Raw genomic sequence first — 16,207 nt, 5'->3', positions numbered from 1 at the left:
TTTTCAAACATTCTAATGAATATGATAATGAACCAGTTAATATGTTAAATCCAATATCAATCACAATTGCAATTCTCAAAAGGCGTAATTCATAAGGAATGCAATCAGTGAGCAAGCTCTTCAAGAACAAAATTTTCGAAAATTTCGGAGCATGTTATGTCATTTTATTTGGTTCTCTTTAGACTTTTCAATTTCATGGTGTTGCTTTTCTTTCTGGATTGTAAAGATACTTTTTGAAGTATCTAATTTACTTGATTTCTCTTTTTATGTATAATCCCAAAATTTCACATAACATATATGCCATTATATAATTTATTGAGAAACATATATTATTTATTAAGTACTATTATTTTATCATCAGTTAAAATCATTTTTATCAAGTTATATAAATTATTATTTTAACTACCTTATGTTAAATTACTGCAATCTATAATTATATTAACTTTTGTTAATATTTTAACATCTCATTATTTGAGGTATAACATTCATTCATCGGGTATATAAATTACTTTAGAAAAAAAATCTTTTGTTACTATACTAGATTGTTCTCCTAATTTTTTGAATATAAAGACAAGATATAAAGTCATAACTTTTTTTATCCTCTATCACTTTGTAAATAATGAGATGATTCATTCTAATTTTCATCAAGTAGGTCGTTATTTTTGTTTGTTAAACACCTTTAAAACAAATTTATAAGTGTATTCAAAATTAATCTATAGGTGAAAAGTAGAATTTATTGCTTCATATATTTTATGAAAATTGTTAACATATTGAGAATAATTTTAATCTATTCTCTTGAATAATTTTCAAATAAAATAGAAAAAGAATACCATTAAATTAATAATTTAATTCGAATATCTATGTTTGACATGATGTTATAATGAGCACTGGAGCATCTGATATTTTATTATTATTTGTATCATGTTTATTTGAAAATGTCATAATAATTTTCCTTTTTGAAAATTAATTAAATTTCTATTATAAATATATATAATATTGTAATCTTAGGCCCGTAAATGGGCCTTTCATTATATCGGGCCCGTATCACGGGCTTAAAATTATCTAGTATATATATATATATATATAAAAGACTTCTTCTAGCTTGTCCTAATCTAATACAATTGCTTTAATTTATTTTCTAGTAATAAGTAATACATGTTCCGTAGTTTATGAACACAAGAATATCTATAACCTTACATTAATATCCTCATACATAATCGAAGAGTATTTATGTACTTTAGATGAATCTAACTTAATTTTCAAGACGCTCTTAAAATTAGATTAATCACTCAAAAAAAGATATGCAAAGGGTATTAGTTTCTATAACTTGGTGAAGATAACCATGATTGAGTTTTCTAATTTGAAAAGCTCAAACTTGACTTCTTTACCTCATTCATATTTACGACTATGATACAAGGTATGTCTTTCATTTTTTTTTATCAAAGAAAATATTCTTTAAAAGTTTGTTCAGTTGATTCTGAGATTCAACTTCTTCAATCTCTCTTCATAAACTTGCAAATAACCAATAAACTCTTCTATGATCATGCATGTTGTTCAAGTCTTTGGACTCTTCAATACTAAAACAATACAATTGCTTAAATCTTTAAAAAGGGATGGTAGGAGCTTTGCAATGACCCCTTCATCTTTTCAATATTCTTAATAGCTCCTTTTCCTCATTATAATTATTAATTTTATTTTTTTAAAGATTTTCTATAACAAAATATCTTCTTTATTTAAGATTTTTCATAATGTAACTATACCATAAAAAACTACTTCATCAAGGTTGAGCCTATGTTTAACTCCTTATCATAAAATTATTTTTTCAAAAGATTTTACAGTTTTGAAATCATTACAGTTTCGTATACTAAATCTATGTATCTTGTCAATTTGGTGTTTCTCTAGTCCAACCTCCTCATAATTATCATAGCTAATCTCACATACATTTGTTTCAATTATAAGATTTTTTATTTTCATTTTTTAAGAATCCAAGTTCTCCATAAGTTACTTAAAGGTAATTAACTCTGATACTAAATATTAGAAATATTGGAGTGTACAAACACTTGTATCAATCATTTTTTCTTGTATAAACGGTAAGGAAGTATTTATTTACTTCATTAACCTAACTTGCATAATCATCATATCATATTATACTAAAAGTGGGAAGCCACAAAAGTAAAAGTTGAAATACTATTTTACCCATATCTTTCAAAAGGTTATAAAATCTCTAATCAATTAAATATTAAATAATAATTATATCATATTATATTATATTATATAATGAAAAAGTGTTTTAAAAGGCATTTTAAGAATGTCTCTCCATTCTCCAACATAGCTTTTGAGCTTTCTACAGAATTCTAGGCAAACTTTTGGCTTATAAATATCATGTGCATGAGGTAAATTATTATTGACAAATACATAAGCTAATTCGCCTTTCAGAGCTCAAACGAAAAAAGAAACCAATTTCATCAATTACAGAAAATGCTTAAGCATGAAGATCGTAGATTAAGGTAGAAGGTTGTAGTGGAGTGTTCTCTTGCTTTCTAAAGGGTTTAGGCTTAGTGGTGGCTGTCGTAGTAGTACTTTTATTCTTGTACTGTCTTGCTTTTGCTTTTTACCACCAATTGTTTTTATGGTGTTTCGGTTATTGCACTTTTGTTGTTGTTGTTGTTATTATTTTCATTATAGTTGTTATATTATATTATATTATATTCTCTTCACTGTCATTTTTCTTTTTCATATTTTCTCTGATTTGATAGACTCGACTCAAGTTAAGGGTCTTCTGAATTGAGGTAAGGTCTGTGCACACCCTACACTCCCTAAACATATTTCACAAAATATATGTTATTATTATAAATGAAATAGCTATAAAATCAGAAAACAAATTTAAACGTTTGGGCTGAATTGATAAATGTACATCTATTTTGCTTTGTTAGCAAATTTTGTAGAGAAATATGTTTATTCATCCTGTTTGATCAGTTATTGATAATTTTTAAGATTTCTTATGTCTTTAAATTTCAATTCTCTTAGTTAATTTTGTATTTAGAGTTAGAGGTATTTACATGCATTTACAGTAATCTAGAGCATGAAATTCAATCGGCATATTTCTATATACCATAATGGGGCTATATGATATTGATTTTCTTCACATATTTATTGCTAGATGGTAACTATGTTTGTCCTCTTTTTCGAGTTTATTTCTATTCAACAAATAAATAACTAAAGTAATGAATTACAGTAAACACAATACAAGTTCAAAATTTAAATGGTGTCTCCGTATCATAACAACAAATATTTTCTCAAGTGACATAGCTTTTAAAAGACATTTTTGATTTATTATTTTGTTACACAAATTTTATAATAAAAGCTGAAATTATATATATGCAACGCATGTTCCATATATATATTATGGTGTGTGAAGCAATAAATATGATGTCAAGCACCGTTGATAAATTTTGTCTCAATTTTTGTCAGAAATAAGTATTATCTTATTCTGGAAAAAAATATGATGCATACTTCGTTATACATAATTTACAAATTATAGGATTTGTCAGCGCAGTTACTTCCCTCTCATGGTCTGTGCCATTTGTTTTTCCTCTTTAAACTTGTAGCTTCCAAATTCCGAATAAGGATAATTTATTGATTCTATAATTATTTTCTATATATAATCTATATGAATAAAGTCTTACAAATGATGTGTATGTTGTATTTTTCTTCTATTTTTTGTATGTGTTTTCTCTATTAGACTTCACCAATCTAATTTTATGAATTTTTTATCATTATCATAAATTTGTATTGTTATTTGGCTCAAATTAGTCATTTGTGACTTTATTGGAAGTGTGTTAACTACTAAACAAAGTTAAAAACTTACTGATAATAGCTTTAACGGAATTGATTTTATCGATGGTAGCTTCAAAAGAATTGATTTTAAACATTACAATGTGCCCCTCATTTGGTGTTTCTTGATGCATATTAAAAAAATATTACTCACTCCACACGATTTGCATAAAATTTTAATTGTTCTAACGAATCTATAAAAATTCACATGGAACACACGTGCAACGCACGTGTCCAGAGACTAGTATGATAATAGTGTCTAAAATATTTATAGAATTTTTTTCTACCAATCCTATCTAGGTTGTTGGATATCCTTTGGACTTCTCTCCTTAAAAGAATAGTTGTTACCAATCAAATGTTGATGTATACCCTTTTAACGATTGAAATTATTCTTAAAAATTTATATACGAATCTTTACTTTTCTATTTAAATTTAATATTTTGACCCATGAATTAGTCAACTCCACCACACGAGGCCGACAAACTGACTAGGGATAGACTAAAGAGTCTTAGTTTTAAATGGGCGTGGAAAATACCAGTCCAACCACACCAAACTAATAGTTTGACTTGGACTAATTTCACCAATTAAAATCATTTTGATGACTCTATTTTAAGATATTTTAGTCAAGACATGTTTCGTGAATTTTTCATAAATATCTTTTACCTCAATTATCTTGTATTTTCACATATACCTTTCCTACCCCTGTTATAAATGAGTGTTTCTAAACCTCAAATTCCTCGTGATTCAATATATATAAATATCTTTTACCTCAATTTTTTTGCATTTTCATATATATCTTTCCCTCATGTTATAAACGAGTGTTCTTATACCTCGAATTCCTCGTGATTCAATCTATAAATATTACTTATTTCTTATATTTCCTTATATAGCCTTGTCTCCTACTATAAATAGATGTTCCTACCCCTCTAATTCTCCATTATAAGTTGTGAAAATCCAAAAATTACAAAGAGTAAGTAAAGGCTTCACTTGATTTGATACAAAGGTATCCTTCTCTTCTGTATTTTTTTCTTATTTCTTACTAGACACAGGTGCCCGTGCCTTGCACGGGTCCAATATTTTAGCATTTTTTATTTTTATTTATATGATATAAGTAAAATTTAGAAAGGTGATTAAATATTAATATGATTTTGAGATATTTCAGCTGTTAATTACTTTTGTTTGCGCAAATTTAATGTGACGAGGCCCATACTTAAAGCATTTTTCGTATCAATCACTGATTTTTACTCAAAGTAGCTACAAGTTATAAATAAATATTACCGGAAATTCAAAATAATAAAGCAATAACTATAGAATATGAAATAAAATTAAAAGTCATAGCTAAAACGGATTCCATAATTTCGAAGAAACTATACACTAATTAAATTAAAGTACAACAAAAGAAATAATTATTTAATTTTTTTTCAAAGCACGCTGAAGCAAACACGTCGACGGACACATGCTTGCTTCAACGTGAAGTCTTGAATTTAAAACTAAAAGTCATAGCTAAAACAAATTTCATAATTTCGAAAAATATTATACACTAATTACATTTAAGTAGAACAAAAGAAATAATATTTTTTTTCTATTTTTTGTGTGTTTTTTCTCTATTAGACTTCACCAATCTCATTTTTTTGAATTTTTTAATCATTATCATAAGTTTGTATTGTTATTTGGCTCAAATTAGTCATTTGTGACTTTATTGAAAGTGTGTTAACTATTAAATAAAGTTCAAAAATTACTGATAATAGCTTCAACGGAATTGATTTACTGATGGTAGCTTCAAAGTAATTGATTTTAGACATTACAATGTGCCCCTCATTTGGTGTTTCTTCACGCAGTTTAAAAAAATATTACTCACTTCACACGATTTGCATAAAATTTTAATTGTTCTAACGAATCTATAAAAATTCACATCGAACACACGTGCAACGCACATGTCCAGAGACTAGTATGATAATAGTGTCTAAAATATTTATAGAAATTTTTTCTAGCAATCCTATCTAGGTTGTTGGATATCGTTTGGACTTATCTTCTTAAAAGCATAGTTGTTACCAATCAAATGTTGATGTATACACTTTTAACGATTGAAATTATTCTAAAAATTATATACGAATTTCCACTTTTCTATTTAAATTTAATATTTTGACCCATGAACTAGTTCAACTCCACCACACTGGACCGACAAACTGACCAATGATAGACTAAAGAGTCTTAGTTTTAAATGGGCGTGGAAAATGCCAGTCCAACCACACCAAACTAATAATTTGACTTGGACTAATTTCACCGGTCAAACTCATTTCGACAACTCTATTTTAAGGTATTTTAGTCAAGACATGTTTCGTGAATTTTTCATAAATATTTTTACCACAATTTTCTTGTAATTTCACATATACCTTTTCTACCCTTGTTATAAATGAGTGTTTCTAAACCTCGAATTCCTCGAGATTCAATATATAAATATCTTTTACCTCAATTTTTTTGCATTTTCATATATATTTTCCTCATGTTATAAACGAGTGTTCCTGTACCTAGAATTCCTCGTGATTCAATCTATAAATATTGGTTATTTTTTTATATTTCCTTATATAGCCTTTTCCCCTACTATAAATGGGTATTCCTACCCCTCTAATTTTCCATTATGAGTTTTGAAAACAGAAAAATTACAAAGAGTAAGTAAAGACTTCACTTGATTTGATACAAAGGTATCCTTCTCTTCTCTATGTCTTTCTTATATCTACTAGACACAGGTGCCCAATATTTTAGTATTTTTTAAATTTTAATTTATGTGATATAAGTAAAATTTAGAAAAGTGATTAAATTTTAATATGATTTTTTAGATTTATAAGTTGTTAATTACTTTTGTTTGTGCAAATTTGATGTGAAGAGGCCCATACTTAAAGCATTTTTCGTATCGATCATTGATTTTTTACTCAAAGTAGTTACAAGTTATAAATAAATATTACCGAAATTCAAAATAATAAAGCAATAACTATAGAATATGAAATTAAAACAAAAAGTCATAGCTAAACTAGAGTCCATAATTTCAAAGAAACTATACATTAATTAAATTAAAGTAGAACAAAGAAAAATTATTTAATATTTTTCCGAAGCACGCTGAAGCAGACACGTCGACGGACACGTGCTTGCTTCAACGTGAAGTCTTAAATTGAAAACTAAAAGTCATAGCTAAAACGGATTTCATAATTTTGAAAAATATTATACACTAATTAAATTAAAGTAGAACCACAAAAATAATATTTTTCTTCTATTTTTTGTGTTTTTTATCTATTAGACTTCACCAATCTCATTTTTATGATTTTTTTATCATTATCGTAAGTTTGTATTGTTATTTGGCTCAAATTAGTCATTTGTGATTTTATTGGAAGTGTGTTAACTACTAAACAAAGTTCAAAAATTACTGCTAATAGCTTCAACATAATTGGTTTACTGATGGTAACTTCAAAGTAATTGATTTTAAACATTACAATGTGCCCCTCATTTGGTGTATCTTGACGCACATTAAAAAAAATATTACTCACTTCACACAATTTGCATAAAATTTTAATTGTTCTAACGAATCTATAAAAATTCACATGAAACACACGTGCGTTGCACGTGTCCAGTGACTAGTATAATAATAGTGTCTAGAATATTTATAGAATTTTTTTCTAGCTATCCTATCTAGGCTTTTGGATATCTTTTGGACTTATCTCCTTAAAAGCATAGTTGTTACCAATCAAATGTTGATGTATACACTTTTAACGATTGAAAATATTTTTCAAAAATTAAATACGAATCTTGACTTTTATATTTAAATTTAATATTTTGACCCATGAATTAGTCCAACTCCAACACACGAGGCTGACAAACTGACCAGGGAGAGACTAAAGAGTCTTAGTTTTAAATGGGCGTGGAAAATGTCAGTCCAACCACACCAAACTAATAATTTGACTTGGACTAATTTCACCGGTCAAACTCATTTTGACGACTCTATTTTAAGATATTTTAGTCAAGACATGTTTCGTGAATTTTTCATGAATATCTTTTACCTCAATTTTCTTGTATTTTCACATATACCTATCCCACCCATGTTATAAATGAGTGTTTCTAAACCTCGAATTCCTCATAATTCAATATATAAAGATCTTTTACCTCAATTTTTTTGCATTTTCATATATATATTTCCCTCATGTTATAAACGAGTGTTCCTATACCTTGAGTTCCTCGTGATTCAATCTATAAATATTGGTTTTTTCTTATATTTCCTTATATAGCATTTTCCCCTACTATAAATGGGTATTCCTACCCCTCTAATTCTCCATTATAAGTTGCGAAAACACAAAAAATACAAAGAGTAAGTAATGGCTTCACTCGATTTGATACAAAGGTATCCTTCTCTTCTCTATTTCTTTCTTATATATTACTAGACAAAGGTGCCCGTGTGTTGCACGGGCCCAATATTCTAGTATTTTTTTATTTTAATTTATGTGATATTAGTAAAATTTAGAAAGGTAATTAAATTTTAATATGATTTTTTAGATATTTAAGTTGTTAATTACTTTTGTTTGTGCAAATTTAATGTGAATAGGCCCATACTTAAAGCATTTTTCGTATCGATCATTGACTTTTTACTCAAAGTAGTTACAAGTTATAAATAAATAATACCGAAATTCAAAATAATAAAGCAATAACTATAGAATATGAAATTAAAACTAAAAGTCATAGCTAAACTAGAGTCCATAATTTCAAAGAAACTATACACTAATTAAATTAAAGTAGAACAAAAGAAATAATTATTTAATTTTTTTCCGACAAATGCTGAACCAGACACGTCGATGGACACATGCTTGCTTCAGCGTGAAGTCTTGAATTGAAAGCTAAAAGTCATAGCTAAAACAGATTTCATAATTTCAAAAAATATTATACACTAATTAAATTAAAGTAGAACAAAAGAAATAATATTTTTCTTCTATTTTTTGTGTGATTTTGCTCTATTAGACTTCACCAATCTCATTTTTATAAAAAAAATTTATCATTATCGTAAGTCTGTATAGTTATTTGACTCAAATTAGTCGTTTGTGATTTTATTGGATGTGTGTTGACTACTAAACAAAGTTCAAAAATTACTGATAATAGCTTCAACGGAACTGATTTACCGATGGTAGTGTCAAAGTAATTGATTTTAAACATTACAATGTGCCCATCATTTGGTGTTTCTTGACGCACATTAAAAAAAATATTACTCACTTCACACGATTTGCATAAAAGTTTAATTGTTCTAACGAATCTATAAAATTCACATCGAACACACGTGCAACGTACGTGTCCAGAGACTAGTATGATAATAGTGTCTAAAATATTTATAGAAATTTTTTCTAGCTATCCTATCTAGGTTGTTGGACATCCTTTGGACTTATCTCCTTAAAGATAGTTGTTACCAATCAAATGTTGATGTATACCCTTTTAACGATTGAAATTATTCTTAAAAAATTATATACGAATCTTCACTTTTCTATTTAAATTTAATATTTTGACCCATGAATTAGTCAAACTCCACCACACAAGGCCGACAAACTGATCAGGGATAGACTAAAGAGTCTTAGTTTTAAATAGGCGTGGAAAATGTCAGTCTAACCACACCAAACTAATAATTTGACTTGGACTAATTTCATCGGTCAAACTCATTTTGGCAACTCTATTTTAAGATATTTTAATCAAGACATTTTTCGTGAATTTTTCATAAATATCTTTTACCTCAATTTTCTTGTATTTTCACATATACCTTTTCCACCCCTGTTATAAATGAGTGTTTCTAAACCTCGAATTCCTCGTGATTCAATATATAAGTATCTTTTACCTCATTTTTTTTGCATTTTCATATATATCTTTCCCTCATGTTACAAACGAGTGTTCCTATACCTAGAATTCCTCGTGATTCAATCTATAAATATTGGTTATTTCTTATATTTCCTTATATAGCCTATTCCCCTACTATAAATGGGTGTTCCTACCCCTCTAATTCTCCATTATAAGTTGTGAAACCCAAAAATGACAAAGAGTAAGTAAAGGCTGCACTTGATTTGATACAAAGGTATCCTTCTCTTCTCTATTTCTTTCTTATATCTTACTATACACAGGTGGCAGTGCGTTGCACGGGCCCAATATTTTAGTATTTTTTTATTTTAATTTATGTAATATAAGTAAAATTTAGAAAGATAATTAAATTTTAATATGATTTTTAGATATTTAAGTTGTTAATTACTTTTGTTTGCGCAAATTTAATGTGAAGAGGCCTTCTTAAAGCATTTTTCGTATCGATCATTGATTTTTTACTCAAAGTAGTTACAAGTTATAAATAAATATTACCGAAATTCAAAATAATAAGGCAATAACTATAGAATATGTAATTAAAACTAAAAGTCAGAGCTAAAACGGATTCCATAATTTCGAAGAAACTATACACTAATTAAATTAAAGTACAACAAAAGAAATAGTTATTTAATTTTTTTTCGAAGCACGCTAAAGCAGACACGTCGACGAACACATGCTTGCTTCAGCGTGAAGTCTTGAATTTAAAACTAAAAGTCATAGCTAAAACAGATTTCATAGTTTTGAAAAATATAATACACTAATTAAATTAATGTAGAACAAAAGAAATAATCTTTTTCTTCTATTTTTTGTGTGTTTTTTCTCTATTAGACTTTACCAATCTCATTTTTATGAATTTTTTTTATCATTTTCATAAGTCTACATTGTTATTTGGCTCAAATTAGTCATTTATGATTTTATTGAAAGTGTGTTAACTACTAAAAAAAGTTAAAAAATTATTGATAATAGCTTCAAGGGAATTGATTTACTGATGGTAGCTTCAAAGTAATTGATTTTAAACATTACAATGTGCCCGTCATTTGGTGTTTCTTGATGCACATTAAAAAAATATTACTCACTCCACACGATTTGCATAAAATTTTAATTGTTCTAATGAATCTATAAAAAAAATCACATGGAACACACGTGCAACACACGTGTCCAGAGACTAGTATGATAATAGCGTCTAGAATATTTATAGAATTTTTTTCTAGCAATCCTATCTAGGTTGTTGGATATCCTTTGGACTTATCTCTGTAAGAGCATAGTTGTTACCAATCAAATGTTGATGTATACCCTTTTACGATTGAAATTATTCTTAAAAAATTATATACGAATCTTCACTTTTCTGTTTAAATTTAATATTTTGACCCATGAATTAGTCCAACTCCACCACACGAGGCCGACAAACTGACCAGGGATAGACTAAAGAGTCTTAGTTTTAAATGGGCGTGGAAAATGCCAGTCCAACCACACCAAACTAATAATTTGACTTGGATTAATTTCACCGGTCAAACTCATTTTGACGACTCTATTTTAAGATATTTTAGTCAAGACATTTTTCGTGAATTTTTCATAAATATCTTTTACCTCAATTTTCTTGTATTTTCACATATACCTTTCCCACTCATGTTATAAATGAGTGTTTCTAAACCTCTAATTCCTCGTGATTCAATATATAAATATCTTTTACCTCAATTTTTTTGCATCTTCATATATATCTTTCCCTCATGTTATAAACGAGTGTTCCTATACCTAGAATTTCTCGTGATTCAATCTATAAATATTGATTTTTTCTTATATTTCCTTATATAGCCTTTTCCCCTACTATAAATGGGTGTTCCTACCCCTCTAATTCTCCATTATAAGTTGTGAAAACCCAAAAATTACAAAGAGTAAGTAAAGGCTTCACTTGATTTGATACAAAGGTATCATTCTCTTCTCTATTTCTTTCTTATATCTTACTAGACACAGGTGCCCGTGCAACTGATACAAATGTATCATTCTCTTCTCTATTTCTTTCTTATATCTTACTAGACACATGTGCCCGTGCGTTGCACGGGCCTAATATTTTAGTTTTTTTTAATTTTAATTTATGTGATATAAGTAAAATTTAGAAAGATAATAAAATTTTAATATGATTTTTAAGTATTTAAGCTGTTAATTACTTTTGTTTGCGCAAATTTAATGTGAAGAGGCCCATACTTAAAGCATTTTTCTTATCGATCATTGATTTTTTACTCAAAGTAGTTACAAGATATAAATAAATATTACCGAAATTCAAAATAATATAGCAATAACTATAGAATATGAAATTAAAACTAAAAGTCATTGCTAAAACGGATGTCATAATTTCGAAGAAACTATAACCTAATTAAATTAAAGTAGAACAAAAGAAATAATTTTTTAACTTTTTTTCGAAGCACGTTGAAGCAGACACGTCGACGGACACGTGCTTGCTTCAGCGTGAAGTCTTGAATTGAAAGCTAAAAGTCATAGCTAAAACGAAGTTCATAATTTTGAAAAAAATTATACACTAATTAAATTAAAGTAAAACAAAAGAAATAAAAAATTTAATTTTTTTTTTTGAAAAGTAAAACAAAAAAAATAAATTTTAAATTTTTTTCTGAAATACGTTGAAGTAGGCACGTTGACGGAGACGTGTCTACTTCATCAGAACTCTCTCTTATATAATAAGAGAAAATACCTATAAAATAAAATGTTTTTCAAAATTTTCATTCTTCTCATTTACTTTACTCTTTTTCCCTTTTTTTTTTTTTCTTCAAGAAGGTGTAGATTGGCAAGCAACTTCAACTTAGTCCCATTTTGACAATTGTTGAGAAAACAAAAGGCAAGTGAACTTTCCTTTCTTTAGAATTTCAATTCTTTTTCACTATTTGTGCTTACTTACATTGATGATATTATTCATTAACTTTTTAAACATGTATATTTTATACTATGACTATAACTTAAAATTGGAATCTTTAAATGTTAATTACATTTCCCTAAAAGTAGAATATTTACATTATGTTTTGGTGCATGAAATAAAAATAGAAAATGTGCTACTGTATCAAGAAAAAGTTTAGTTTTTTTTTTCGTTCAATTTTTCGGCCTGAAAAATTGAATCGCGCAGTTGCTCAAGAACAGTAAAGAGTCTGAATCTGAGTAGATTTTGAGAAAACTTGAAAAGATTGAATTTGGGCAAGAGGTCAAAGAACGTGATAAGGAATTAGGGTTTAAAATCTTCATTTTTGCGCCTTGGAGAAAATATAAACGATGAGACGAACATACCTGAAATTCTTCTGGAAATCTGATAATTTATACGTACAAGAAAATCGAATAATATGTATCTTGATTCGGTTCCTTGAATTTTCGTGCTTAGAATTCGAAATTCAATATTGCCGCTGCTCCTCTGTTCTGTAATTCTAGCTTCAATGGTGGAGCTGAGATCAGTGGCTTTTCTTTTACAAAAATTGGAAAAACTTAAGGTCCAGAGGTGTCTTTAACATTTTGAAAGAAGTGAAATGAGGTTTGATTGAAAAAAAGAATTTCGAGAAAACTGGAAAAATTGAAGATCATTTCATCACCACCTTAATACTAGTTAGAACTGTTTTAATTGAAGAATTTAGAAATGGAGTCCGGAGATTGAACGTTGAACAAGTTGTAGGATGATGCTTCGTTTCCTATAATACTGGAGTTTTTGGGGAAATTTGTTGGTTTATTTTGCTTAAGCTCTTGTTTGAGTTTATTTGATTGATTCATCACGAAGGATTGAGATGGTGTTTTCATCAATATAGTCAGTCTTGATCTTCATTCTCCTAACTCACTTTAAATTTGTTAAATAATCATGGCATGTACAAATTTGGTTGAGTTGAGAGAAGGATCAAGAGCCCTTTGTATAGTTTCTAAAGTGTCTCTTTGTGACTTCACCATAAATAAAGATTATTTATCCCTCCTCTACATTCAAATGTGTGAATCTGTGATGTATGTTTGTTCTAAGTGTATGTATTTAATATAGATAGGCATTCGTATCTACGATTGTATCTAAGTATTGTTATGACATTAGTTATCTATATACATTGCATCTGCACTAATCTCCCAAAAGTCCAAGTACATGTGTAGGAGATATGCATTCATATAGTCATGAGTCATGACTATCGAATTTTGCTAACAGATAATCAGAAGAGTTTCAAAGTAGTTGCATTAAGCTTACTGTGTTTTCTTGACATTTGAGGAGGAGGAGTCTTATATCTGGTTCCTGATGAGACTTATCCTGATAAAACTATTATGCAACTCTGCTTTCCGTTTGTGTCCAGTACTTCCTCTAAAACTTCTATACTTACTCGTTCGTCTGTTTAATTTTTCATTTTGGCATGTACAGAAGGGCTGCGTAAGTTGCTGCTAAAGGAGGAACTTGGATAACCATTTCACTTGAGCAAAGCTTCCATTCACGCTTGATTCTGCTGCACTAGGTACCAGTTTCCTATAAAACAGTGATCTCTTTTAAAGAAAAGTCTTGAGTTCAAATACTACTCTATATAGCTTGAGGAACAGTGATATATTTACCAGGAGAAAAACTCATTCATTCTTGTTCTTCCATGTTCTCGTGAAGTATGACGAAAGCAAAAGAACTACCGGATCCAGCCCTGACCAATGAGAAGAAAAAAGAATGGTGTGAATTCATCTATGAAGATCACCAGAAATTGGTAATCCCAGTAGGACCCAGGTTTCAGGTTGAAGTTCCAGATTGGGCCAACTCTCCGAACAAGGGAACTCCAGTTGTAGCAGCAGATGTTGCATTAAGAGCATCAAAGAAGGAAATGGTATGCAAGTATAAAAAGGAGGAATCTGATACTTCAAAATGGCTTGGTACACTGGTATGGCCAAGAGCCGATAACCTAGAAAACAAGGAAGATAACGAGGAGTTTGTTGGGAAAGGGAGAAACGAACATTGTTCTTGTAGGTCCTCTGGATCTGTCGGATGTGTTAAAAGACACGTTAAAGAAGAAAGCATGAAGTTGAAGTCTGAACTGGAGACAGCCTTTAATGACTGGAAATTTGATGAAATGGGAGAAGAAGTTTCCATGTTGTGGAACACTAAGGACCAAACAAAGTTCAGCTCCCTCGTTAAGACGGGTCTGTCTAAAGGCAAAAGTTTCATGAAACCAGCATTAGCATCTTTTCCTTCCAAGAATAGGCGAAGCATCGTCAACTATTACTTCAATGTTCACATTCCTCGGCGTATTAGATCAAATAGTATAACAATTAACACCGATGATGAAGAGGAGGAAGACGAAGAAGAGGAGGAAGAGGAGGTCACTGCTCCCAAACATTCTCGTAAAAGGAATCGAGCAAAAAAAGGTGCCTGTTCTAGTTCTAAATCTCTGAAGAGAAAGTACCTAAGTGGTCGACGATGACAGAAGAAGTATCAATACACATTCTTTTTTAGTTGACAGACAAATGGAATATACAGAGAAACTTTTGGGATGGGGTTCACATTCTGTATATAGGTTTTAAAGCCAAGAAAAGGTGACATTTTTTGGATATTGATGCAATGTATTGAGGTCTGAAAGGATAGCACAACAAAACTATACAAAAATACATTGATTGCTACAATTTGTAAGATTTGAGAAGATATTGCTTCTTCTGTTTCCTTCATAAAGGAACAATATGGCTTCTTACATCCAGCTTCATACATTGTCTGTTATCTCCCTTCAATATGCATGTTCGATTATTTTGAATCCTTTGGTTGTGTGTATAAGAATAGTGTTGGCTAGGGTGTGTGTGAGTAATACAGAGATTAGTAATGCGGAGATTATTTCTTCTCAATTGTTTGTTTTCGTGTATTAAAACTAACATGCATTTCGTAATTCTAAAAAAATGTTTGTTTACAAAATACCCTCCATATTTTTTTTTTGTACATTTTCACGAGCAATTGTGTCTCTAACTATGTTTATGCGGATGCTAATACATGTATTATTTTATCTAATACCTTCCATCAAACACCCCCTTTATCTGTTGGCTAGTTGCACACTTTGCGGCTTCCATTCGAAATTGTCTTTAATTTGAATTTACAAGTTAGTTAAGAATAAAGTTGGGGAAAAAAAAAAGGAATTGTGATAAGATTACTTTTAGCTTTTACGTCGATATCCTATGTAGATTGAAGGTAGTAAATTATTTTCTTCTTTAACAATAACAATTCATCACTGTGCTCAACTGGCAACCTTAATGTTTAATTACTTGCAATGATCAAATTAGTTAATTACTTGCAAGGAAGGAGAAGACGGGTTTGGAGGTAGACGTGGTGGCAGCATAACCAGCGTAATTCCATAATGTGGGGTAGGGTAGAGTGTATGCAGACCTTACGGACCTTAGAGAGGTGTGTTGCACATGACAAGTTAAATATCAGTCTTTAAAACTCTGAGATTCCAGTCAATGTTCTCCGCGGTAATGGTAATGCACGAATGTTAGAGCTCTCTGGGTGTCACCAAAGCATTTATGAGTC

General features: G+C 29.3%; 1 protein-coding gene across 1 annotated transcript; it reads left to right on the top strand.

Annotated features, from left to right (window-relative positions):
- Window positions 1-14,144: 14,144 nt before the first annotated feature.
- Window positions 14,145-15,172, top strand: LOC125807592 (AT-rich interactive domain-containing protein 2-like). Its single transcript, XM_049487329.1, has 2 exons — window positions 14,145-14,174; window positions 14,315-15,172. Exon 2 carries the CDS (start codon window positions 14,316-14,318, stop codon window positions 15,117-15,119), a length of 804 nt encoding a protein of 267 aa, XP_049343286.1. The 5' UTR covers window positions 14,145-14,174; window position 14,315; the 3' UTR covers window positions 15,120-15,172.
- The last annotated feature ends 1,035 nt before the right edge of the window (window positions 15,173-16,207 follow it).

The sequence above is a fragment of the Solanum verrucosum genome, unplaced genomic scaffold (genome assembly GCF_900185275.1).
Source record: "Solanum verrucosum unplaced genomic scaffold, falcon-dt-bn FXZP01000183.1, whole genome shotgun sequence".
Classification (NCBI taxonomy): Eukaryota; Viridiplantae; Streptophyta; class Magnoliopsida; order Solanales; family Solanaceae; genus Solanum; species Solanum verrucosum.
This window is presented reverse-complemented; position numbering and strand designations above follow the sequence as displayed.